The following is a 27,894-nucleotide window of genomic DNA, read 5'->3' as shown; positions in this document are numbered from 1 at the left end:
ATTATTGGCATCTGCATATTGGAACAGTCTCAATACTAGAGACAGCTTAAGAATTTGTGTTACAGAATTGATCCAATCAAATAGAGATCAAATTATTGGCATCTACATATTGGAGTGCCACTATATCTTCTTGTGCAGGTTTTCTATTATGTGCGCCCGGTAGGATGAGGTCTTTTTTATCCATTTATTCTAACCATTTGATATGATCACTACTGAAGTATGTGCTCTCTGATTGTGACGCATACCTTCTCGTGTAAATCTGAAATTGTATTACTATGGAAAGAATCATTGAATGCTTTTAGTGATCAGTTGGATGCATACCCCGCAGACCTGTCCATGCTTTCTCTTTGAGAGAACAGGGACTACTTACCTATACTATTTACAATTCTGTTATAGTGTCCCTGTATATGATCAACAGTACTCTCTACGAAAGTTTTGAGACAGTGTATCTATTATCTGCTCTTTTGCATAAATTGCTCCTTTTGGCCACAATTGTATCTCACCGTTATGGATACAAAATAATTTATCAAATTACATATGTACGACCACTGCAGTCTGGACAATAGACTGGCAGACAGAGTGTACACATGTTACAATTCATATTTATACTACCCTGGTATGAATCCACAAGGATGAGGAGTAACCTGGGAGATCTACGCAGGGGTTCTCTTTGAGGTAATTATGAAACTTATCTCTGTGATTGGTATCAACTATTGTAACCTTTGAGCACAGAAAGCTTCTCTATGCAAACAGCTATTTATTCTTCTTAAAGAGCAGTCAATGTCAGACTCACGTCTGAGACTTGAGACTAATTAAGTCTTGCTAATAGGCGATATGGATAGCCATTACAGCACAATAAATTCTCAATAACATATCACTTAGCTTGACAACATATAATTTCTTTTGCCCCCACTATACTGGTAAATCAACCATTATCCAAATATTTTGAATTTGGGGCAATGACTTTACAAAGGTTTCACTCTCAGGCTATTAAATATACCCACACGCCTGGATATAGAGATTTATTTTAAATGTCGAAATAAAAGTTATATTTTACTTACTAATAATCATTTCAAAAGAGTGCGCCACACACTAAGCTCCTTTTTTAGTGTAGTACCCACTAGTGGTCCACACTAATTACTCTAGGATTATAAAGGTATCAAGTATTAAACTCCTCATAGAGGGCGAAGGTACATTTTTCCTGAGCAAATGGTGGTACTCCCATATCCTTCATACATGTGTCATGTGTCTTTATAGAAAAGCCATCGTCACATGTTGGTGGTATTTTGCTTTATCATCTATGTGGAATAATTTTTCTGCAGGAAGGGCGCAGTCTAATCATTCCAGAAACGTTTCATTTGCTTACAATGACAGGTGTTTTCTTGCGTTTGAACGTATATTCTGCTGACTGCTATTTATCTGTCTCTGCTAGAATAGGTGTAGTTTTGTATTCAATTTTTTAATTCCATTTACATTTCTTTTAGCTTTCAAACTATTATGGATCGCCATGTTCCTAAAAGTTTGCACTCTAAAGGTAAGTTGTTTTTTTATTACTTTTCAAAGAGTACTTGGAGCTTCAGTTGTTTTCATTTTCTGTGATTACCTGTCCCTAAAGAATATTCTGTATGTAAGGAGAGGATAAGTATGGGTTTGCTTGTGATAGTTTTGCTCTGGGAGGCAATATCAGAATACACTCCCGCCTTTAAGTAGAAAACGATTTCAAAGAATTTGGGAACTTACAAAAAGTAAAAGCTATTGTTAGTGACATGGAATATGTGGTAAATGTCAGCGTTCGGAGTCTCACCGGTATGCTGGGGCCGAGGGGGCTGGCTTCTCAGGTGGCGTGCGGGCAGCGGCAGAGGTGGGCTGCTGTGCCGGGTCCGAGGGCAGCAGTAGCGGCGGTGAGGGGGTCCGCTCGTGGCGGCGGGACACCGCGGCAGCGGGTCGCTCTTGCTGAGCCGTTGCTAGGAGACCAGGGGCAGTGAGCTGTGTGGTTGTGCAGAAAGGTATGCATTTCTGAGCGCCGCCATGTTGGAGACCAAGTTTGAGGCATAGTTCCTATTTCCTGTTTCTTCCAGCCAATCCAGGGGAAGTTCTCCCTATAAAAGGGGGCTGGTTTAGGACAGGGACGCCAGTGCTTCAAGTTACAACCCTGTTGTAGGTGCTTTAGCCTGTGCTCCCAGGATTCTTTCCATATTCTGGTTACCCCTGACCCTGCTCTCAGTTGCTGCTGAAGCCCTGCCGTTCCTAACCTGCTGCTGCCTGTGGAAGCGCTCCTGGAAAACCCGGTCCAGTAAGACCCTTTGGGCACGGTTGGCCCCGGGTCTCATGCCTCGTCTTTCAAGCTACAGTCAGCAAATCTTTGTCTCCAGCCACGTCTTTAACCACCATTCACAGTTCCGCAGTTAATTATCTACAGCCTCGTCTTTCAAATCACAGTCCACAGTTCTTCGTCTCCAGCCACGTCTTTAACCACCATTCACAGTTCCGCAGTTCATTATTTACAACCTCGTCTTTCAAGCCACAACCCGCAGGTCTTTGTCTACAACTACGTTTTTAAATCATCGTTCACCAGCCACAGTTCTCTACCTGAGTCCTGTCCACAAGAACTACAACCCACTGACTCTTAGCCCCACCTACATTCTTCATTGCCCCTTGTCCCATGAGAAGGAACTATATCCAAACCCCTCGTCTTGTTCATCCACAGACAACTACCTCCTTGGGCAAGTCTCAGCTGCCGGATCCTCAAACCTTGCTAGACGGGACAGTAAGCACTGGCCCAATGGATTCGTCGGGGGGTCAGGCCTCAGGAGGTGATTCAACTGCAGATATCTGGTCTCGCTTACGTAAGCAGGAGGCCACACAAGCCCAAATTGTGCAGTTCATGAAGAATATGTCTGAACGTCTCGATTCTCTCTGTGTTGCCATGACGGCCCCTCAAATATCTACAGCTGCTCCCACATTAGCACCTCCGGTCCCGCTTCCTCCTGTACCAGTACCACTTCCACGGTTGCATTTGCCATCTCCCAGTAAGTTCGATGGGAATCCAAAACAATGACGCGGGTTTCTTAACCAGTGCGAAATCAAGTTCGAACTACAGTCGGCCAACTTCCCATCAGCACGAACCAAAGTAGCTTATATAATTTCTTTACTTACCAGGCAAGCGTTGGAATGGGCTTCACCCTTGTGGGAGCGGATGGACCCCATCCTGTTTAACTATTCAGAATTCGTGGCCACCTTTCGAAGAATCTTCGACGAACTGGGCAGGACTTCTGCTGCCTCATTGGAGATCCTGCATCAGGGCACGCGTACGGTCAGTCAGTACGTGATCCATTTTCGTACTCTCTCCTCAGAACTGACCTGGAGCGAGGAGGCTCTCATTGCACCTTTCTGGCGCGGTCTCTCCGAAAAGATCAAAGATGACCTTGCAACTCAGGACGTACCTGATAAGTTGGATAAATTAATTTCCTTATGCAATAAATTAGACCTGAGGTAGAGAGAACGCTGTATGGAGAGATCGCGGTCAGATCGTCCTAAGCCTAGAGTTGTTATTCCACCAACACCATCATCACCAACTAGTGAAGAACCCATGCAGATCAACCGTTCCCGCCTCTCCAACGAAGAGCATCAGAGACGGCGACAAGGGAACCTCTGCTTGTATTGTGGTGCATCTGATCACTTTGTTAAATCTTGCAATCAACGTCCGGGAAATGCCCACTCCTAGCTTGGCTTGGAGAGGTCAAGCTAGGAGAATTCTCAGAATTGCATACCAAGAAAGAGTCTGTCTTGTTAACCCACCTGGAGCTCTCTTCTTCCTCTCTTCTCATCACTGCACTACTCGATTCCGGAGCCGCCGAAAGCTTCATTACATCAGCTCTGGTCAAACGATCTGGAATACAACGGTCCGGTTGGATCATACCATTTCTATTACTGCGGTGGATGGAAGTCATATTCCTGAGGGTATTATATCCTTTCGTACTATTCCTCTCAAGATGAAGGTTAAAGTTCTTCATTCAGAAAAAATCTCTTTCCTTGTAATTCCTAAAGCCTCTCATGAACTGATCCTAGGATTTCCATGGTTATTAAGACACAATCCCCACATAGACTGGCAAACTATGGATGTTCTCTCTTGGGGTCGAGACTGCTTCCAGAACTGTTTGCCTTCAGTACGACCCCTCTGTTCTTCCAGCCCTTCCAGCCTTCCTGTGGAATGCCAGGCCTTTCAAGATGTTTTCAGTAAACATGGGGCGGACACCTTGCCTCCGCATCGCACTTGGGATTGCCCCATTGATTTGGTACCAGGCAAGACTCCTCCCCGAGGTCGAATCTATCCTCTCTCACTCCCTGAGACATAGGCCATGTCGGAGTATATCCGGGAGAACTTGGATAAGGGGTTCATCAGGTCTTCCACCTCTCCGGCCGGGGTGGGGTTTTTCTTCGTCAAAAAGAAGGATGGGGGTCTGCGGCCCTGTATTGACTATAGAGGTCTCAATGACAATACAATTAAGAACAGATATCCGTTACCTCTAATTCCAGAACTGTTCGACCGTTTTAAAGGAGCTACTGTATTCACTAAGCTGGACTTACGGGGGGGGGGGCTACAATCTTATACGTATTCGCCCAGGTGACGAATGGAAGACGGCATTTAATACCCGCGACGGCCATTACGAATACCTGGTAATGCCTTTTGGCCTATGTAATGCCCCAGCCATCTTTCAAGAATTTGTTAATGAAATCTTCAGAGACCTCCTCTATGACTGCTTGGTGGTGTATTTGGATGACATCCTTACCTTTTCCAGGGATCTGAAGACCCATCGAGAACAAGTCAAAGAAGTTCTAACTCATTTACGGAGGAATCAATTATTCTGTAAGTTAGAGAAGTGCACCTTCCAAGTACCCACGATTCCATTCCTTGGTTACATCCTCTCAGGGCAGAAGTTACAGATGGTCCAGGCGATTCAGGATTGGTTGCTTCCAGCTACCCCCAAGGGAGTTCAACGTTTCCTAGGGTTCGCTAACTTCTACCGAAGATTTATTCAGAACTATTCTTCTGTCATAGCTCCCATAACCGCATTAACTAGGAAAGGAGCCGATCCTGCCAAGTGGTCTCCGGAGGCTTTGGAGGCCTTTTCGTCTTTAAAGGAGGCCTTCATGACCGCCCCTGTTCTTCCTCAACCCGATCTTAGCCGTCCATTCCTGGTGGAGGTTGACGCCTCTACTGTAGGAGTAGGAGCAGTATTATCCCAGCTCATCGAGGACAAGAAAGTCCATCCTTGTGCGTTCTTCTCGTGAAGATTCTCCCCCACTGAACAAAATTACGCTATTGGGGAACAAGAATTACTGCCAATTAAATTAGCCTTTGAGGAGTGGAGGTATTTGTTGGAGGGAGCTCAGCATCCAATCTCGGTAACCACGGATCACAAGAACCTCCTGTATCTACAGTCAGCTCGATGTCTGAGTCCACGCCAAGCAAGATGGGCACTCTTCTCTACCCGTTTCAACTTTAAACTTAGTTACCGACCAGGTTCCCTCAACAAAAATGCAGATGCATTATCCCGTTCCCTAAGTTCTGAAGAACCCTCTGACGGTTCAAAGGAACAATTCATCTTGGAATCCACCTCTTTTTCAGCAACTAATACCTCTCCACTTCCTCCTCCGGGAAAAATCTTCGTTGTACCAAATCTTCGCAAGAAACTGCTTACATGGGCTCACTCCTCCTCCTTCATGGGCCATGCGGGTGGTCATAAAATGCTTAAATTCATTCAGCGCTCCTATTGGTGGCCTCATCTCAGGACTGATGTTCAGGAATTCATGGCTGCCTGTCCAAAGTGTGCCCAGCATAAAAGTCCCAAAGGTCCTCCAGCAGGGTTACTCCATCCGTTACCTGTACCGCAAAGACCGTGGATGCATATTTCTATGGACTTTATTACTGATTTGCCTGCATCTGGCGGACGGAATACCGTATGGGTCATAGTTGACCGGTTCTCTAAAATGGAACACTTCGTTCCCCTGGCTGGTCTTCCATCAGCATCCCAGTTGGCAAAATTATTCATAGCAGAGATCTTTCGACTCCATGGTCTACCGCAAGAAATTGTGTCTGATAGAGGTCCTCAGTTTGTGGCCAAGTTTTGGAGATCCCTGTGTTCTGCTCTCGGTGTAAAATTGAATTTCTCCTCAGGATATCATCCCCAAACGGATGGTCAAACAGAGAGAGTGAACCTGGACCTGGAGACATTTCTACGTTTATTCATGTCCTCCTCTCAGGACGACTGGCTGGACTTCCTCCCATTTGCAGAATTTGCCCATAACAATCTCTATCACTCTGCCACAAAATCTTCTCCGTTTTTCATTAATTATGGTTATCATCCGAAAGTTCCTGACTTCCAACTTCTGCCTACGCTCGAGGTCCCTGCCGCAGAATCAGCACTCCGACAATTTACTAAAACCTGGAGACAAATTCTCAAGGCCTTGCTCAAGACATCCAAGAAGTATAAGACCTACGCAGATCTGAAGCGAAAAGCTGTACCAAGTCTTAAAGTGGGAGATTGGGTTTGGGTTTCCACACGTAACCTAAGATTGAAGGTTCCTACTAAAAAGTTTGCTCCCAGATTTATTGGACCCTACCCAATCAAAAAAGTTTTAAATCCTGTGGCCTACAAAGTGAAGTTACCTCCGCATTTGAGAATCCCTAATGCTTTTCATATTTCTCTCTTAAAGCCGTTGGTACTTAATCGATTCCGAGCTGCTCTGCCTAAATCACCCAAGATCCAATCAGCACAAGGAGATGAATTTGAGATTCACAAGATCCTCGACTCCCACAGACGACATGGTCGCCTCCAGTACCTTGTTGATTGGAAGGGATATGGACCAGAGGAAAGGTCTTGGGTAGAAGCAGAAGATGTCCATGCTCCAAGACTTCTCCAGACATTTCATGCCAAGTTTCCAACTAAACCATATAGGTGTCCGGAGTCCACCCGCAAAGGGAGGGGGGGTACTGTCAGAGTCCGGAGTCTTACCGGTATGCTGGGGCCATGGGGCTAGCTTCTCAGGCGGCGTGCGGGCAGCGGCGGAGGTGGGCTGCTGCGCTGGGTCCGAGGGCAGCAGTAGCAGCGGTGAGGGGGTCCGCTCGTGGCGGCTGTGTGGCTATGCAGAAAGGTCTGCATTACTGGGCGCCACCATGTTGGAGACCAAGTTTGAGGCATAGTTCCTGTTTCCTGTTTCTTCCAGCCAATCCAGGGGAAGTTCTCCCTATAAAAGGGGGCTGGTTTAGGACAGGGACGCCAGTGCTTGAAGTTACAACCCTGTTGTAGGTGCTTTAGCCTGTGCTCCCAGGATTCTTGCTGTATTCTGGTTACTCCTGACCCTGCTTGGCCGGTTCTCAGTTGCTGCTGCAGCCCTGCCGTTCCTAACCTGCTGCTGCCTGTGGAAGCGCTCCTGGAAAACCCGGTCCAGTAAGACCCTTTGGGCACGGTCAGCCCCGGGTCCCCTGCCTCGTCTTTCAAGACCACAGTCCGCAGATCTTTGTCTCCAGCCAAGTCTTTAACCACCATTCACAGTTCCGCAGTTCATTATCTACAGCCTCGTTTTTCAAATCACAGTCCACAGTTCTTCGTCTCCAGCCACATCTTTAACCACCATTCACAGTTCCGCAGTTCATTATTTACAACCTCATCTTTCAAGCCACAACCGGCAGTTCTTTGTCTACAACTACGTCTTTAAATCATCGTTCACCAGCCACAGTTCTCTACCTGAGTCCTGTCCACAAGAACTACAACCCACTGACTCTTAGCCCTGCCTACGTTCTTCATTGCCCCTTGTCCCATGAGAAGGAACTATATCCAACCCCCTCGTCTTGTTCATCCACAGACAACTACCTCCTTGGGCAAGTCTCAGCTGCTGGATCCTCAAACCTTGCTAGACGTGACAGTAAAGATAGAGGGCGATGAAGAAGGTTATGATCAACTTAGAAATAAGATGCAATAAAAAGTATTTGTGCAAATTTGCGCTAGACAGACATTAAAAAATACAGCATATACACCTTGGAAAAATCCACTAATTTTCCATATACAACTGTTTAGAAAATATATAGGTGTATAAATTGCGCAGATTTAGTCCTAAATGATTACATATAATAAACCATTACTTCCCTTTTGTTTCTCTATGGGGAGTAACTTCTCGGATATCACCATGTATTGAATTGTCTGAACTGAAAAAAATAATATAACAATAGTGCAGACATCCAAAGCAGAAAACACAGAATGGTCCTTTAAATACCACACTCACAATGTGTCAATAGTTTGCGAGCATATCATAAGTCTCAGCTTGAAGGAGCGGGATTCTTCTGCTATCCACCTGAACTTCAGGCTGAAACGGAATAAAGCAAGGCAATAGTGCAGACTTTCCTTTCAATAAAAAGGGTTTTTAATAACAAATGCACTCACAAACAAAAGAAATATAAAAGCATGTAGTAACACTGGTGCTAGAGATGGTTAAATACTCATCGATCCAGAAATCCCACAGAGTCCGGATACTCCAAGGTACAAGTTCAGGATCAGGATCAGTCCAAATGCTCAGTCCACCAGGTAAAAAAGCCACACCGCTTAATGCATTTCGAACCTCACTGGGTTCTTCCTCAGAAGCGTTTGTGGCTGAACGGCTTTTCCTACATTTATACACATCTAAATTAACTAACATAATATCCATCAGCTGTGTCCAGATACCAGATCCTCCTTCAAATTTCGCGGGGAAGATGATGACATAATCATTGTCCAATAGCGAAGGCTTCACTTCGTCCTCCGTCGCTGCTGACGGAGGACAGGAAATGACATCGTGCGTTCCACCCGGCTCCCTTGCGGTTCATGCATAGCGCACCAGACCAGATGAGCACTTCCCGTTCTCCGTCGTCCGCAGTGACGGACGAGACGCACGCCCATCACATGTCACATACAGAGATGTGTCCTCCAAAACGCGGAAGTGTGCGTTCCAAACCCTCCTCTGTCACTCAGAGCAGCACCATAAAAAAAATATATAGATATGTATATAGTTTAAGACCTAAACAGACATACAATAACGAAATTCATAATAATGATCAATAAATTTGAAAATTAATATTAAAATTGATAATAAAACAATTAAGAAATATATTAATAAAATCATATAGACACTATAAAAACCACTTCATCTCGAAGTCGGTGTTAAGACCTTTAGGTTGTAAGGATTTTAGCTTAAAAATCCAATTCATTTCACTCTTAGCTAATCTCCTTTCTAAATCTTTGGTCCGCCATGTTGGTTTAACTTGCTCTATCCCCCAAAACCTTTTTATAAAACATTCTTTTTTATCGTGATGAGTTTTAAAATGAGCTGAAAGTGAGTGTGTTTCCAAACCCTTCCGGATATTATACACATGTTCTGCAAGACGGGTCTTTAAGTTTCTACTTGTCCTGCCTACATAAAGTAGCCCGCATGTGCATTCTATCCCATAGATTATATTTTTTGATTGACATGTAATAAAATCATTAATTCTGTATGTTTCATTATTTACGGTGAACTCTGTGATCTTAGTAGAAGTACTCTTCACCATTCTGCACATCAAACACTGTCCACATCTATGGAACCCCTTGGTTCTATTACTCACTCTCATATTATCGTCTATGGCACTTCTTACCAATTTATCCTTCAAAGATGGTGCCTTCCTGTAAATAAAGGTGGGTATATCGGGAATTTCTTTTCCTATAACTGGATCTTTCTGTAATAGATACCAATTTCTTCTAAAGATTCTTTCAATATCCTTATGCAGGGGATTAAACTGACTGATGAACGCCCACTTGTTTCTTTCATTTTTTGGTTTTTGCTCTTTGTCCTTCTCCTTTAAAAGGTCGTCCCTATTGATATTCTCTACTTTAATACGTGCTTTATTTATAAGTTCCACTGAATAGCCTTTATTAATGAACCTATCGGTAGTTTCCAATATTTGTTCATTACAGGTGGTTTGATCACTACAGTTCCGCTTAATACGTGTGAACTGGCTAAACGGAATACCGTCTAGCCAGTTAGGGTGATGTAAACTTCCCATTTCTATATATCCGTTGGAGTCTGTTGCCTTCCTGAAGGTCTTAGTCTTCAGGAGGTCATCTTCCACATATAAACATAGATCCAAGAAGGATATTTCCTTAGAACTACTTGTTGTTACAAATTTAAGATTAAAGTCATTTTGATTTAATTTATCTGTGAAGATAGAAAGATCTTGTTCATGTCCATTCCAAAGGAATAGGACATCATCGATATAACGATGCCAGGATACCAGACCTGCCCCCAGTCCATCGACTCCAAAAATATTATGATCTTCCCAATAAGCCATGTATAAATTGGCGTAACGGGGGCAAATCTGGTACCCATAGCTGTTCCTACTTGTTGGATATAGTATGTCCCATTGAAGTAAAAATAATTATTATCTAATATAAAACCTATACCATCCAAAACGAATTTTCTGGTTAGCTCGTCATAATCACTTTTATCCAAGAAATAAGAGATAGCTTCCAGCCCTTTCTCTTTTTTGATAACAGTATACAGAGTGCATACATCAGCACTACATAAAATGGTAGAGCTGGTATATTGAACATTGGTAATTTTTCTCAAAACGTCACCCGTATCTTTCAAATACGCCTTGGTTTTTACTACCAATGGCTGTAGAAAGTGGTCAATTAATGCTGACAAATTTGAAGTTAAACTGTTAGTCCCCGATATAATCGGACGACCGGGAGGGTGGAGGGGGTCCTTGTGAACCTTTGGAAGGACGTATATAGTTGGTACTGAAGGTTCTTTTATATTAAGGAAATCATGTTCTTTTTCATTAATTACTCCATCCTTTAATGCATTGGATGTTAATGTTAGTAAGGCTTCACTAATCCTCTGTGTGGGGTCTGATCTTAATTTTTTATAAGTATCCCCTGAGTTTAGTTGTTTCATGATTTCCTCCATATAATCCAATTTGTTCATCAGGACCACTCCACCACCCTTATCTGCTGGCTTAATGATCACCTCCTTATCATCCTTTAGTGATCTTACTGCCTCATATTCTTTTTTAGACAAATTGCATTTAACCTTCTTTTTCTGTTTCATCAGTTTTTCCAACTCGTCATTAATGACTTCGTTGAAACAATTGATGAATTTCCCCCTCTCATAAGTTGGGTTAAAACTGGAAGTATTCTTGAATTTTTCACGTCCTGACAGAGTCTCTATGTCTTGAACAGTACCCTCTTTATTTTTATTCATAAAAAACTTTTTAAGTGTAAGTTTTCTTATATATTTTTGTGTGTCTATATAAAGACCAAAAGGATCGACTTCCCCTGTAGGGGCAAATTTCAACCCTTTTTTTAGTACCCTGATTTCTACAGGGGTCAAAATCCTTTTACTTAAATTGAAAATCTTACCATCGGACTCTGTCTTTTTTGGTGGTAATTTAAGTTTAGGCAGAATTTTTTTCTTCTTACCTGCCCTTTTTCCACGTTTACATTTTTTTGGGACCGGTACTCTTTTCTTATTTTTATGGGTACTAGAACTTATCTCCTTCTCGTTGATCTGTAATCCCAACGAAAAGGAGAACTTGGTTCTACTGGGGTAGTCGGTTCCAATAAGTGATACCTATTAGAGGTTCTCTAATAGGTATCACTTATTGGAACCGACTACCCCAGTAGAACCAAGTTCTCCTTTTCGTTGGGATTACAGATCAACGAGAAGGAGATAAGTTCTAGTACCCATAAAAATAAGAAAAGAGTACCGGTCCCAAAAAAATGTAAACGTGGAAAAAGGGCAGGTAAGAAGAAAAAAATTCTGCCTAAACTTAAATTACCACCAAAAAAGACAGAGTCCGATGGTAAGATTTTCAATTTAAGTAAAAGGATTTTGACCCCTGTAGAAATCAGGGTACTAAAAAAAGGGTTGAAATTTGCCCCTACAGGGGAAGTCGATCCTTTTGGTCTTTATATAGACACACAAAAATATATAAGAAAACTTACACTTAAAAAGTTTTTTATGAATAAAAATAAAGAGGGTACTGTTCAAGACATAGAGACTCTGTCAGGACGTGAAAAATTCAAGAATACTTCCAGTTTTAACCCAACTTATGAGAGGGGGAAATTCATCAATTGTTTCAACGAAGTCATTAATGACGAGTTGGAAAAACTGATGAAACAGAAAAAGAAGGTTAAATGCAATTTGTCTAAAAAAGAATATGAGGCAGTAAGATCACTAAAGGATGATAAGGAGGTGATCATTAAGCCAGCAGATAAGGGTGGTGGAGTGGTCCTGATGAACAAATTGGATTATATGGAGGAAATCATGAAACAACTAAACTCAGGGGATACTTATAAAAAATTAAGATCAGACCCCACACAGAGGATTAGTGAAGCCTTACTAACATTAACATCCAATGCATTAAAGGATGGAGTAATTAATGAAAAAGAACATGATTTCCTTGATATAAAAGAACCTTCAGTACCAACTATATACGTCCTTCCAAAGGTTCACAAGGACCCCTCCACCCTCCCGGTCATCCGATTATATCGGGGACTAACAGTTTAACTTCAAATTTGTCAGCATTAATTGACCACTTTCTACAGCCATTGGTAGTAAAAACCAAGGCGTATTTGAAAGATACGGGTGACGTTTTGAGAAAAATTACCAATGTTCAATATACCAGCTCTACCATTTTATGTAGTGCTGATGTATGCACTCTGTATACTGTTATCAAAAAAGAGAAAGGGCTGGAAGCTATCTCTTATTTCTTGGATAAAAGTGATTATGACGAGCTAACCAGAAAATTCGTTTTGGATGGTATAGGTTTTATATTAGATAATAATTATTTTTACTTCAATGGGACATACTATATCCAACAAGTAGGAACAGCTATGGGTACCAGATTTGCCCCCCGTTACGCCAATTTATACATGGCTTATTGGGAAGATCATAATATTTTTGGAGTCGATGGACTGGGGGCAGGTCTGGTATCCTGGCATCGTTATATCGATGATGTCCTATTCCTTTGGAATGGACATGAACAAGATCTTTCTATCTTCACAGATAAATTAAATCAAAATGACTTTAATTTGTAACAACAAGTAGTTCTAAGGAAATATCCTTCTTGGATCTATGTTTATATGTGGAAGATGACCTCCTGAAGACTAAGACCTTCAGGAAGGCAACAGACTCCAACGGATATATAGAAATGGGAAGTTTACATCACCCTAACTGGCTAGACGGTATTCCGTTTAGCCAGTTCACACGTATTAAGCGGAACTGTAGTGATCAAACCACCTGTAATGAACAAATATTGGAAACTACCGATAGGTTCATTAATAAAGGCTATTCAGTGGAACTTATAAATAAAGCACGTATTAAAGTAGAGAATATCAATAGGGACGACCTTTTAAAGGAGAAGGACAAAGAGCAAAAACCAAAAAATGAAAGAAACAAGTGGGCGTTCATCAGTCAGTTTAATCCCCTGCATAAGGATATTGAAAGAATCTTTAGAAGAAATTGGTATCTATTACAGAAAGATCCAGTTATAGGAAAATAAATTCCCGATATACCCACCTTTATTTACAGGAAGGCACCATCTTTGAAGGATAAATTGGTAAGAAGTGCCATAGACGATAATATGAGAGTGAGTAATAGAACCAAGGGGTTCCATAGATGTGGACAGTGTTTGATGTGTAGAATGGTGAAGAGTACTTCTACTAAGATCACAGAGTTCACCGTAAATAATGAAACATACAGAATTAATGATTTTATTACATGTCAATCAAAAAATATAATCTATGGGATAGAATGCACATGCGGGCTACTTTATGTAGGCAGGACAAGTAGAAACTTAAAGATCCGTCTTGCAGAACATGTGTATAATATCCGGAAGGGTTTGGAAACACACTCACTTTCAGCTCATTTTAAAACTCATCACGATAAAAAAGAATGTTTTATAAAAAGGTTTTGGGGGATAGAGCAAGTTAAACCAACATGGCGGACCAAAGATTTAGAAAGGAGATTAGCTAAGAGTGAAATGAATTGGATTTTTAAGCTAAAATCCTTACAACCTAAAGGTCTTAACACCGACTTCGAGATGAAGTGGTTTTTATAGTGTCTATATGATTTTATTAATATATTTCTTAATTGTTTTATTATCAATTTTAATATTAATTTTCAAATTTATTGATCATTATTATGAATTTCGTTATTGTATGTCTGTTTAGGTCTTAAACTATATACATATCTATATATTTTTTTTATGGTGCTGCTCTGAGTGACAGAGGAGGGTTTGGAACGCACACTTCCGCGTTTTGGAGGACACATCTCTGTATGTGACATGTGATGGGCGTGCGTCTCGTCCGTCACTGCGGACGACGGAGAACGGGAAGTGCTCATCTGGTCTGGTGCGCTATGCATGAACCGCAAGGGAGCCGGGTGGAACGCACGATGTCATTTCCTGTCCTCCGTCAGCAGCGAAGGAGGACGAAGTGAAGCCTTCGCTATTGGACAATGATTATGTCATCATCTTCCCCGCGAAATTTGAAGGAGGATCTGGTATCTGGACACAGCTGATGGATATTATGTTAGTTAATTTAGATGTGTATAAATGTAGGAAAAGCCGTTCAGCCACAAACGCTTCTGAGGAAGAACCCAGTGAGGTTCGAAATGCATTAAGCGGTGTGGCTTTTTTACCTGGTGGACTGAGCATTTGGACTGATCCTGATCCTGAACTTGTACCTTGGAGTATCCGGACTCTGTGGGATTTCTGGATCGATGAGTATTTAACCATCTCTAGCACCAGTGTTACTACATGCTTTTATATTTCTTTTGTTTGTGAGTGCATTTGTTATTAAAAACCCTTTTTATTGAAAGGAAAGTCTGCACTATTGCCTTGCTTTATTCCGTTTCAGCCTGAAGTTCAGGTGGATAGCAGAAGAATCCCGCTCCTTCAAGCTGAGACTTATGATATGCTCGCAAACTATTGACACATTGTGAGTGTGGTATTTAAAGGACCATTCTGTGTTTTCTGCTTTGGATGTCTGCACTATTGTTATATTATTTTTTTCAGTTCAGACAATTCAATACATGGTGATATCCGAGAAGTTACTCCCCATAGAGAAACAAAAGGGAAGTAATGGTTTATTATATGTAATCATTTAGGACTAAATCTGCGCAATTTATACACCTATTTATTTTCTCAACTTAGAAATAAAGCAGTGACTACACTACTACTGTACTTGAATTATGACTCCTAAAGACTGACAGGAAGGTAATGATGTTTCTGCTCTGTCATCTTTTCATATAACTGCTAATTCAGTCTCCTGGTTATAGATATTAAGCATGAAGTGGGGAGTGAACCTAGAGGAGCCAAAAAGCATTTTGTTTCTTGAACTACAGGATAGGTTTATCTTCCCATTAAAATAATAATACTAAACATACATAATCAGAATACAGTATTAACACAAAACAGAAGATAGTTCTGAGATACGATAAATTGCCTTACACATATTTGTTCAGCAATTCTGGTAAACGGTATTGGGACAAGCCGCTGAAGATAGATGCAGACAGAGGTCATTGTTTAACAAGAAGAACTATTCTCCCATGTAAACTCAAAGGGCCTATATTACAAATGGACAGAAGCGCCTGCAATTGCATCTATTGGCATGCGCCTGTCTGCGACTTTATGCAAATACAGCTACAAAGTCCAGCCCTTGTGTACATACATGTCACCAAATGTACAAGGACTGAGACGCCCAATGTAAATGTCCCTACTTTTGGCATGTACAGTACTTCTGGCCGAGTATGGCTTTCTATGTAAGCCAGGGGCTGGCTGTCAACTTTCAGTCTGTAAGGCAAACATACGCAAGTAGCCCCAGCACATTGCAATGTAGAAATTGGTGTGGTAAAAAAACAAACATGTAGGTATGGTTTATATCATTTGGGTGTGGCTGAAACAGGCAATGATATATAAGAAAAAAAAATGTTTCAAAGAGCTATAAACAAATATAATGCCTACAAAACTACTTAGTGACTACTATTAAAACAAAGTATTCCTTGAACCCAATGCGATACAGAAAGTATTCTAGTTACTGATATACAGCATAGGAAGCATTGAAAAGACCCAAATAAAATACACACCATTTTTAGTGAACGATATACAGGGGATTATTGGGAATTTAGAGTATCCCTTGAAAATATTCTGAAAGCCCCTGTGCAGAGCTCCACATTATGGGGCTTAAGTATCACCTTTTCAGGTGGTACTTGCAAATATTAAGTACCATCTGTATATATGTACAGGGGACCCCAGCAGATATCGGAGAGAGATAGCCTAGAATCCCATTTTCTCATGCAAAAGCAGCCTTCATAGGTTTCTGTGAGGGCTGCTTTATTGCCGAATTTATCATGCTCTAGAATACAAAGCATTCCAGAGATGAACCCAAGTAGCAAATGCCACCTTCACATGGCATCAGCCATTCTTACCGCTCACCAAATACCTCACTGACTGAAATAGTCCTCAACCTTCGCCAGCTACTGTAGCTTAATCACTGACATTCCCCTTACTGTCACCAATCCCTGGAACTTTTCACATATTTGGGAGCGGATGTACTAAGCCTTGGAGAGTGATAAAGGAGAGAGAGAGAGATAAACTACTAACCAATCAGCTCATATTTGTCATTTTACAAACACAGCCTGTATCATGGCAGTTGGGAGCTGATTGGTTAGTACTTTATCTCTCTCCATATTAACACTCTCCAAGGCTTAGTACATATCCTCCTTGGGCTTTATTTCAGGTTTAGGGACAAATTCAATTGGCTGCGAAATTGCGGTAAATTACTGTGATTGCCATTTTCACAAAAAATTGTTGCCTCCAGTGAAAAGGGTAAAATGTGTAAATCTACCTCTACCCCCCAAAAAAGCTAAACTGACATTGGATTACAGTATAGAAGTTTATTATTGGTTATAATAAAAGTATTTCTGGTACTTAAATGGCGTCAACTGGCTGTTATATGCATTTTATTTTTCATTTAAAACATTATAGAAAGCTATTTTTTTTTTAGCAAAATAAGTGCTAAAATTAATTTTGGCATACATAAAAATGGACAGCCAACTGACACTCATCCACTCCTGGAGCTCAGCAAGACAGCCATTGAATTATTATTAATATTGGGTTCTCAGTACCTAGAGCAAAGGACAGGTACAGTTGTGTATCATCTGCATAACAATGGTAGACCAGGCCATAAAGCCTGGTTATTTCACTCTGTGGTAACTTGTATGCTGTAAATAGCATTGGTGAGGACAGAATGTTGAGTATACTCCTGAACACTCTCTGTGACCTGCCCGTAAAAACCTATTTGAACCAGCTAAGGACCGTGCTATACAGCAAATATTCTTCACTCACTGAATTAGATCCCATTGTATCAAATTCTCTAAAGATCTAGAAGGATTAAGGATGAACATGTACCTCTGTCTTTTGCCATTAGAATATCATTAAGCACACACATTAGGACTGTTTCAGTGCTTTTTGATCTCCTTAATCCTGACTGGAATGGATCACAAGTAGCATGGGTTAACAGACAGGTTTCTACTTGAGAATAACCTTGAGAAAAGTGACTACCACGTTATAAACTCAAAATTGGAAGGTTTTAAGGATTTTAAGAAATGTAGGTCCTAGAGAACAAGAAACTCAATTTGAAGAGGTGGGCAATATAGATATTATTCATGGCTCAAGAAGTAGAATCTGTGTGCCACAGAGAAGGCTTTCTGAAGCAAGGATGGTCCAAGCAGGTTTCAGAAGTACAATGTGGCCCACTTAAGTGAAGGATTCTTGTGTTTTTGATATTGTATCAAAGGGATATCCGATAAAATGTGATTTCATTGTGCAAGAAATAGTCTAATTAGGGATTCCAAATCCAGGTCCTCAAGGCACACTAAACAGTCCAGGTTTTAGTGATATCCATGCTTGAGCGCAGATGGTTAAATCAAAATAAATCAGATACTAATTAAGTAATGTGTGCTCAAATTTGTCTGTCCTTAAAACCTGGACTGTTAGTGTGCCTCGAGGACCGTGATTGGGAAGCTATGGTCTAATTGCTCTTAAAATGCAAAAAGAAGAGTTTATTAAACACGTTGTATAATCATCTAAAGGAGCATTGTACACTATTAAAAAATAGGATTTTAATTACCTACCGGTAAATCCTTTTCGCATAGTCCGTAGGGGCTACTGGGAATCCATTTTGTAACATGGGGGTATAGGCTCTCATTCCGAGTTGATCACACGTAGCAACTTTTTGCTGCTTGTGCGATCAACTTGATGCCACCTATGGGGGAGTGTATTTTAGCATAGCAGGGCTGCGATCGCTTGTGCAGCACTGCTATGCTAAAAAAGTTTCCTGCAAAACAAGACCAGGGTAAGAGTTACTTACCCTGTGTGATGGATCCAGCGACGAAGGTCCCAGGATTGACGTCAGACATCCGCCCTCCAAACGCCTGGATCCACCTGCGTTCGCCTCACCACGCTTTGAAAATGGTCAGTTGATGCCCCGGACCACCTCCCACCTGTCAGTCTTCATGCGATCGCCGCTGTCGGCGTCGCTGCTCGTAGCCAGGCAACGACGCGTGTGCGCATTGCAGGCACCACGCTGTCGCAGTCCTGACCTGTTTGCACCGCAGCAAAGAACCGCTGCGTGCAAACGGCTCAGAATGACCCCCCATAGACGGGTCCAATAGGAGCCTTGGGCACTTTAAGAATTTGATAGTGTACGCTGGCTCCTCCCTCTGTGCCCCTCCTACCAGACTCGAGGGCAAATGTATTAACCTGGAGAAGGCATAAGGAAGTGTTAAACCAGTGATAAGTGCAAGGTGATAAACGAACTAGCCAATCTGCTCCAATATGTAAATTAACAGTTAGGCGCTGATTGGCTGGTGCGTTTATCACCTTGCACTTATCACTGGTTTATCACTTCCTTATGCTGTCTCCAGGCTTAATACATCTGCCCCATAGTCTAGGAAACTGTGCCCAAGGATATGGACATACATTGAGAGAAGGATAGATAAGGAAAGTGGTGAGATTAGGAAACCAGCACATAAAGAACAATAGGAAACCCATGCTAACCAAACTTGAAACATGAACAGCAACAGCTGAACCAACCAGAATAGTCAACTAAGTAACAGTGCAAGAAGAACGAAGCACCGGGCAGGCGCCCAGTATCCCCTACGGACTACAAGAAAAGGATTTACCCATAGGTAATTAAAATCCTATTTTCTCTTACGTCCTTGGGGATACTGGGAATCCATTTAGTACCATAAGGAAGCACAAAAACTCCCAAACCGGTTGGGAGAGTGCTGAGGTTCCTGCAGAACTGACTGACCAAATTGAAGGTCCTCAGAGGCCAAAGTATCAAACTTGTAAAACTTTGCAAACAAGTTCGAACCTGACCAAGTAGCTGCTCGGCAGAGCTGTAAAGCCAAGACACCCCTGGCAGCCACCCAAGAAGAACCCACTGACCTAGTAGAGTGGGATGTACAGATTTTGGAACCGGCAATCCTGCCGTGGAATAAGCATGATGGATAGTGAGCCTGCTTCAGCTGTGCAATAGACTGCTTTGAAGCAGTACACCAAATTTTATTGGGATCATAGAGAACAAACAGCGAGTCAGATTTCCTGTGACGAGCTGTTCTCTTTACATACACCTTCAAAGCCCTCACGACATCCAAAGACTTTGAACTAGCAGAGGTTTCTGTAACAGCCGGAACCACAATAGGTTAGTTGATGTAAAACATGGATACCACCTTAGGAAGAAATTGCTGATGAGTTCTGAGTTCAGCTCTGTCCTCATGGAAAATTAAGTAGGGACTCTTGTGAGACAACGCCCCTAGCTCCGACACATGCCTTGCTGAAGCCAAGGCCAACAGTGTGACGGTCTTTCACGTAAGGTACTTTACGTCAACCTCCTGTAACGGTTCAAATCAGTCCGATTGGAGGAACTGCAGCACCAAATTGAGATCACAAGGTGCCGTGGGAGGCACAAAGGGAGGTTGGATATTATGCAGAACACCTTTCAAGAACGTCTGGACCTCAGGTAGAGAGGCCAATTGTTTCTGAATGTAGCTAGATAAGGCTGAAATCTGGACTTTAATGGAGCTTAGGCGTAGGCCCACATTTACTCCCGATTGCAGAAAAAGCAGGAGACGTCCCAGATGAAATTCAACTGCAGAATATTGTCTGCTCTCACGCCAAGATACATACTTTTTCCATATACGGTGGTAATGTTTAGACATTACCCCCTTCCTGGCTTGGATCATAGTCGGGATGACCTTCTCAGCAGTGGCGTCACAACGTGGGTGCGGGGGGTGTGGCCCGCACCCGGGTGTTACCCTCTGAGGGGTGACACCAAAGTGCCGGCTCCTGCTCAGTGACAGGAGCTGGATGCTGCAACCCGGCTCCTGTCACAGTGCAGAAGCCAGCACTGCAGATTCAGCAGTCTCCGGGAGAAGGCCGTATCCCCCGACCCACAATGTGCCGAAAACGGGGGTCGGGACGTGAAGCCACGCCCCCTTCCACGAAACCACGCCCTTCCACGAAGTCCCGCCCACTTTTCACCCGCGACCGCACCGGGTGTTATAAATGTAAGTGACGCCTCTGCTTCTCAGGAATCCCTATCCTGGCTAGAATCAGTCGTTCAACTTCCATGCCGTTAAACGTAACCGTGGTAAGTTTTGATAGACGAATGGGCCCTGTTGAAGAAGATCCTCACGAAGAGGTAGAGGCCACAGATCTTCGATCAGCATTTCAAGAAGATCCACATGCCAGGCCCTTCGAGGTCAGTCCGGAGCAATGAGGATTGCTTGAACCTTTTCCCTTTTTATTCTCTTTAGAATTCTTGGGATCAGAGGAAGTGGAGGAAACACGTACACCAGCTGGTAGACCCACGGAGTTGTGAGAGTGTCTACCACCACTGCTTGTGGGTCCCTCGAACCGGGTGGAGGCCTCACTTCCCTGGGTGCAGGTCGTGTCTGCTGAGGAATTCTGCTTCCCAGCTGTCTACTCCCAGAATGAAGACCACCGGCAATGCCACAGTGTGTTTTTCCACCCAGGGGAGAATTCTTGACACCTCTGACATTGCTGCTCTTCTTTTCGTTCCACCCTGTCGGTTTATGTACATTACCGCCATCACATTGTCTGACTGGACCTGAATGGCCTGATTCCGAAGTAGAGATGAGGCCTGCAGAAGGGCGTTGTAGATTGCCCTGAGTTCCAGGATGTTTATTGGAAGGACGACTTCCCGACTTAACCATCTTCCTTGAAACTGCACCCCCTGGGTGACTGCTCCTCATTCTCTGAGACTTGCGTCTGTGGTTAGCAGAATCCAATTATGAATCCCGAACCTCCGACCCTCGACGAGGTGAGAAGTCTGTAGCCACCATAGAAGGGAGATTCTGGCTCTTGGTGACAAACAGATCCTCTGGTACATATAAAGATGTGATCCGGACCATTTGTCCAACAGATCCAGCTCTAAGGGCCTTGCATGAAACCTTCCATACTGAAGCGCCTCATAAGAGGCCACCATTTTCCCCAGAATGTGAATGCACAGATGCACTGAGATCAGGGTTGGCTTCAGGACAGCCCGAACCATCGACTGGATTACCATAGCCTTCTCCAAGGGAAGGAACACTCTCTGAGACTCTGTGTCCAGTATCATTCCCAGGAAAGGAAGTCACTGCATCGGTTCCAGGTGAGATTTTGGTAAATTCAGAATCCACCCATGATCCAGGAGTAGCCTAGTTGAGAGTCCAAAGCTGTCCAACAACCGCTCTGTGGATGGTGCCTTAATCAGAAGATTGTCCAGGTACAGAATTTGCGGAGTAGAAACATCTCTGCCATCAATTTGGTGAACACTCTCAGTGCCGTGGAGAGATTAAATGGCAGGGCCTGGAATTGGTAGTGGCAGTCTGCAGTGCAAACCGTAGATAATCCTGATGAGGCGGCCAGATCGGAATATGAAGGTATGGCATCCTTGATATCCAGAGACACTAGGAATTCCCCCTCCACCAGATCTGAGATCACCACTCTCAGAGACTCCATCTTGAATTTGAACACTTGTAAGTACGGGTTCAACAACTTGAGGTTCAAAACCAGTCTTACTGAACCATCCGGTTTCAGTACTACAAACAAGTTGAAATAATGGGGGTCATTCCGAGTTGATCGCTAGCAGTTTTTAGCAGCCATGCAAACGCTATGCGTCTGTCCACTGGGAGTGTATTTTAGCTTAGCAGAAGTGCAAACGAAAGGATCGCAGGGCAGCTACAAAGTTTTTTGTGCAGTTTTCTGAGTAGCTCTAAACCTACTCAGCGCTTGCGATCACTTCAGACTGTTCAGTTCCTGTTTTGACGTCACAAACACGCCCTGCGTTTTTCCCAACACTCCCTGAAAACGGTCAGTTGACACCCAGATATGCCCATTTCATGTCAATCACTCTGCGGCCAGCACTGCGACTGAAATGCTTCACTAGACCCTGTGTGAAACTACATAGTTCGTTGTAATAGTACGTCGCGCGTGCGCATTGCGCCGCATACGCATGCGCAGAAGTGCCTGTTTTTGCATCATCGCTGCACAGCGAACGAATGCAGCTAGCGATCAACTCGGAATGATTACCAATATCCCTTGTTTTGCCGATGAGGTGGAACTGGAACAATGACCTGAATCTTGACCAGTTTTTGAATGGCTTCCTGTAAGGTTATACTTGCCTCTTGTGAAACTGCAAAAAAAAGAAGAAGGAAAGAGCTGTATTATCGGTGCACATACGGAAGATTAGACCTGGTTGTCACATCCACCTGTATTTTAATAAAATTTAACTTTTATTGGTGTCTGCTTAAAAATGGTGTACATTACTTACACATAACTACGAGTATAAGCTAAACATAGAGGTTAAAATTCTGACATAGACAAAACATACAAAGTGCAATGAGATATAATAAAGGTGATTTCAAGATTAAAATGTGTGTCCACGTGTTTATTCTGATGTCCAAATGTATGCAATATATTATTCCATAATTGGATCAATAATCGTTTATTTGTTTAGTCATCATCAGATTCCTGAAGGAGGCATTGGAAGGTATAGATGTTGATAGTATCTTAAATATGGACTCAATATAAGCTATTTAGATTCAACTTAAATATACCAAAATATTTGTCGCAATATCTTGTTAAATTAAATATATAGATGATACACTAGGTCCATTTCTGGTGTGCAATACACTCTGAGATGAATATCTCCCTCAGTTGTTTATATTTGATCGAATATATGACACTCTATTGTAATGTTCAGGTATTCACACTATTATTTTCACTTGAAGGAAAGCACCTTTGTTTTTTAAGGACTGGTGACACCTTCCCAAATAGTTCGATTCACTCCCTTTTCATATTTTTAACATACTTGCCTACCTGACCCTCTCCATGAGGGAGAAAATGCTCTGTTCCTGGACTTTCCTGGTAATGTATGATTGCCATCACCTGTGGTGAGCTAGTTAATTGTTAAGAAAGGTGTTTCACCACAGGTGATGGCAATCATACATTACCAGGAAAGTCCAGGAACAGAGCATTTTCTCCCTCATGGAGAGGATCAGGTAGGCAAGTATGATTTTTAATTATGTGAAATATGATTCATTAATATTCATGGTCATATTCAATTGTTTAATGTCAATAACAGTTGGATATATGACAATCGATTATGGTGATTAGGTGTTCACAATATTGTTATCCCTAGAAGGAAAATACCTTAATTATTAAGGATTAGTAACACCTTTCTAAATATCAGTGTGTAATCGGACCAATGAATTATGCACTGTCATCAAACATCTAGAATGATTATTGAAAAGGAAGATCCTTTATTTTGTTACTGTTATTCTGGTGTGCAATATACTCTAAGGGGATATGTATCTCCCTCAGTTGTTTATGTTTGATCAAATATATAACACTCTATTGTAATATTCAAGTATTCACACTATTTTATCCCTAGAAGGAAAGCACCTTCATTATTAAGGACTGGTGACACCTTCCCAAATAGTTCAAATTAAATTTTTAATTATGTGAAATATGATTCATTAATATTCCTGGTCATATTCAATTTTTTAAATATCAATGACAGTTGAATATATGGCAATCAATTATGGTGATTAGGTGTTCAAAATATTATTATCCCTAGAAGGAAAACACCTTCATTTTTAAGGATTAGTAACACCCTCCTAAATATCAGTGTGTAATATGACCAATAAATTGTGCATCACCATCAAACATCTAATATAGTTATTGAAAAGGAAAATCCTTTATTTAGTGTTCACAAATTTATTATCGTGGCTCACATATGCCAAGTGGTAGTAGTGTATTTTCTAAATAGCTTTAAATATTAGTATTGAAACAAGTATTGTATTTATATCTGCCACATTATATCACAGATACCTCTGTGTATTCATTAAATGACTTGGAGAGTTCGTTTTGAAACATTTGTTGCAGTTGCATCTGCTGAATTGTATCAAAGGTGCCCCATAACATTACCAAGTTTATCACAACCAACACAGTGTCTCTTTCTTAACTTCACATAATTGCCTTCTATTTCCTATATATTTTCAGAGTCTGACAACTAGTGCAGTGTTACTTATTTCACTGTGTTGCTATCTATTGAGAGGGGATGTGACTCTCTGTGATTCAGTAATCATCTATCCGCTGCTTCACACTAATACTTGTAACTGTCACTGCACATAATAACTAATTAAAGCTGACTAAACATTTTTCTTAGTATCAAAACCTGGACATAGAAACACGCGGAGACACGCTGCCCACACGCGTGTTCTGCCGTTACTCTGACAGCTTCGTCAGGGCTGCACAGCAAACGGATGCAGCTAGCGATCAACTCGGAATGACCACCAATATCCCTTGTTTTGCAGATGAGGTGGAACTGGAACAATGACCTGAGTCTTTACCAGTTTTTGAATGGCGTCCTGTAAGGTTATACTTGCCTCTTGTGAAGCTGGTAAGCCTGATTTGAAGAATCTGTGAGGTGGGAGCTCCTGAAACTCCAGTCTGTAGCCCTGGGAAATAACATCTATGACCCAGGGATCCTGGCAATATGATGTCTCGATGCGACTGAAAAATTTTAGTCGGCCTTCCACACACCAGTTTTCCAGGCATTGCGGTCCACCGTCATGCTGAAGGCTTTGAGGAAGCAGAGCTTGAGCTCTGTTCCTGTGAACCGGCAGTTGCTGGTTTGTGTGGTTTACCTCTAGTGCCTCTGGTGGCTGTAGAAGAACCTCTGGTCTTGCCCTTAAACTTGGCAGTCCGAAAGGACTGCAGATTAGGGCCTGAGTAGGCCTTCCTGGCTGGGGGAGCAGCAGAAGGAAGATATGTGGACTTACCCGCAGTAGCTTTGGAGATCCATTTGTCTAGTTCATCTCCAAATAAGGCCTCTCCTGTGAAGGGTAGGCCTTCCACACCCTTCCTGGAGTCCTCATCAGCAGTCCACTGGTGTAGCCATAAGCCTCTGCGTGCTGACACTACCATAGCAGTGGTGCGTGTATTAAGCAAGCCTATTTCTTTTATAGCTTCCACCATAAAATTTGCAGAATCCTGTGTATGTTGCAGGAGTAAAATAATCTCCCCCTGAGGCAAGGTATCTAACCCCTCAAGTAGGTTACCCGACCATTTGGCGATGGCCATCCACCCACATACTATAGTGGGTCTCTGGGCCACCCCAGCAACTGTATACAAATATTTGAGTGTATTCTCAATTCTACGATCAGCAGGGTCTTTTAGGGAGGCTGCACCTGGGATAGGCAATACAATTTTACGTGACAGCCTGGATACTGATGCATCCACTATCGGTGGATTTTCCCATTTTTTCCTATCCTCAGGAGGAAAAGGAAAAGTTTATATCACACTTTTAGGGATCTGACATTTCCTATCAGGATTAACCCACGGTTCTTCAAACAGGGTATTTAGTTCCTTTGACAAAGGAAAAGTGGCTGATGATTTATTTTTTATATTAAAATAAGATTCCTCAGTCTCCTCTATCACCTTATCAGGGATATGCAGAACTTCTCTGATAGCTTCTATGAGAGCCTCTATTCCCTGTGACAGAGTAGCCTCCCCCACCTCTGAGTCTACCTCCCCCTCTCCTATGTCTGACCCTTCATCAGAGTCGGACTGCAGGATATGGGCCAAAGGATGTTTTTGTGGACAAATGGCAGAGGACTGAGACGTTGGTTTGGGTACTGAGTTCCTTTTCATAAACTCAGTCATTTATTGTCTTAAGTATTTCATCTCTTTCTCATTGCAGGACTATTTAGTAGAAATATTGGAAATCAATCCCCTAATGGAGTCCAGCCAAGCTGGCTCTGCCCCGCTAGCCTGGGAGGGTGCACTGCATTGAGTACACTGCAGTGAACCCCCTGGAGAAGAGAAACACTGTGCCTTAAATGAAACACACTCTTTATCTGACATACTGTGACAGTGACAGCACACACACACACACACACACACACACACACGGACAGGTTAAATGCACAATTAACCCACAAAGAGCCCTTCCAGGGAGACGCAGAGATAGTATGGAGCCAGCACACAGCACCCTTACTGCTAATGCTAAGCTTAGGCGGGTCGCAGACTAAGTACCTAGATTGGGGACTTAGTACACTAGTAAGCGCTACCCCCCCCCCCCCCTGATATGACCCCCTGGTACTGCTGAGGTAATCTGGAGTCTCTCCGGAGGAGCTGCTCATCCCTGTCAGTCAGCGTCTGTGTTCACTGCAGAGGAAAAATGGCGCAGGTGAGCTGCTCGATCCACTCATAGTGAAGCCCCGCCCCTTCAATGGCGTGCAGTCCTCCCACACTTTTTTATACTGGCTGAGGTAATTTTGTGCCTAAAATTGAGTCAGCTTCCTTTTAAGTCTGTAATGCCAGTCTGGGTACTGTGCACACATATAGTGTACTGAGACTCACTTAGCTCCCTCAGAAGCCGGGCGCCTGCACTGTGTACTGAGTCTGGAGACCCAGTCGCCCTATATAGAAGCCATGCGACTCCATACCCTCATGCCACCATAATGATCGGCGACCTGCTAACCGAGACGCCGGGCTTAGTACTCACCACTCTTCTATCTTCTGGCTCTGTTAGGGGTGGAGGCGTGCTGTGTGAATGTACACTCGGCGTGGTAGGGCTTGCGAATAGTTCCCTCAGGAGCTCAGTGTCCTGTCAGTGGGGAAGAGGACCATTAACCCTTCAAGAGGTTGGGCTGTTAACCCCCTTAAGTCCCATGAAGCAGGCAGGCTGGTGCCATCCAGTCCTGCTTGAAAATAACAAACAGATAAAATAAATGCAGAAAACTCTCCAGGAGCTTCCAGCGACGTGACCGGCTCCTCCGGGCACATTTTCTAAACTGAGTCTGGTAGGAGGGGCATAGAGGGAGGAGCCAGCGCACACTATCAAATTCTTAAAGTGCTGAAGGCTCCTAGTGGACCCGTCTATAACCCTATGATACTAAATGGATTCCCAGTATCCCCAAGGACGTAAGAGAAATACAATTAAATTAAATATATTCTAGAAAGCATGCAATAAAATATATTTGACTGCCATGACTCATTAATAATGAAAGAAACACCCTTTTTAATTGTAACACCACAGTTCATAGACAATGTTTACATTGTGCAGCAACAGCATCAAAGCTAAGGAGCATGTCTAAGCTTAAGAAAATTATATTTCTTAGAGCAGGTCACATACGGAGCAAAGATTTGCCACAGGGAATATGCGGACAGGAGTCAGCAACAAGCCAAGGGTCAAACACTGGGAAAATGATGGATATGCTAGAGGGGTTGTGCAGGGAGGAATC

The 27,894-nt window shown here is 42.6% G+C and overlaps 1 protein-coding gene across 2 annotated transcripts in view; it reads left to right on the top strand.

The window, feature by feature from the left end:
- The first annotated feature begins 1,484 nt into the window (after positions 1 to 1,484).
- Positions 1,485 to 27,894, top strand: part of TDRP (testis development related protein) — a 242,268-nt gene continuing 215,858 nt past the window's right edge. For both annotated transcript variants that reach the window (XM_063916655.1, XM_063916654.1), the window contains exon 1: positions 1,485 to 1,534. In XM_063916655.1, coding sequence (XP_063772725.1) covers positions 1,498 to 1,534 — 37 coding nt within the window. In that variant the 5' untranslated portion in view covers positions 1,485 to 1,497. The remainder of the gene's footprint in view (positions 1,535 to 27,894) is intronic.

This window comes from Pseudophryne corroboree, chromosome 4 (assembly GCF_028390025.1).
Source record: "Pseudophryne corroboree isolate aPseCor3 chromosome 4, aPseCor3.hap2, whole genome shotgun sequence".
Taxonomy (NCBI): domain Eukaryota; kingdom Metazoa; phylum Chordata; class Amphibia; order Anura; family Myobatrachidae; genus Pseudophryne; species Pseudophryne corroboree.
Note: the sequence above shows the minus strand (reverse complement) of the source record. Positions and strands in the feature narration are given on the sequence as shown.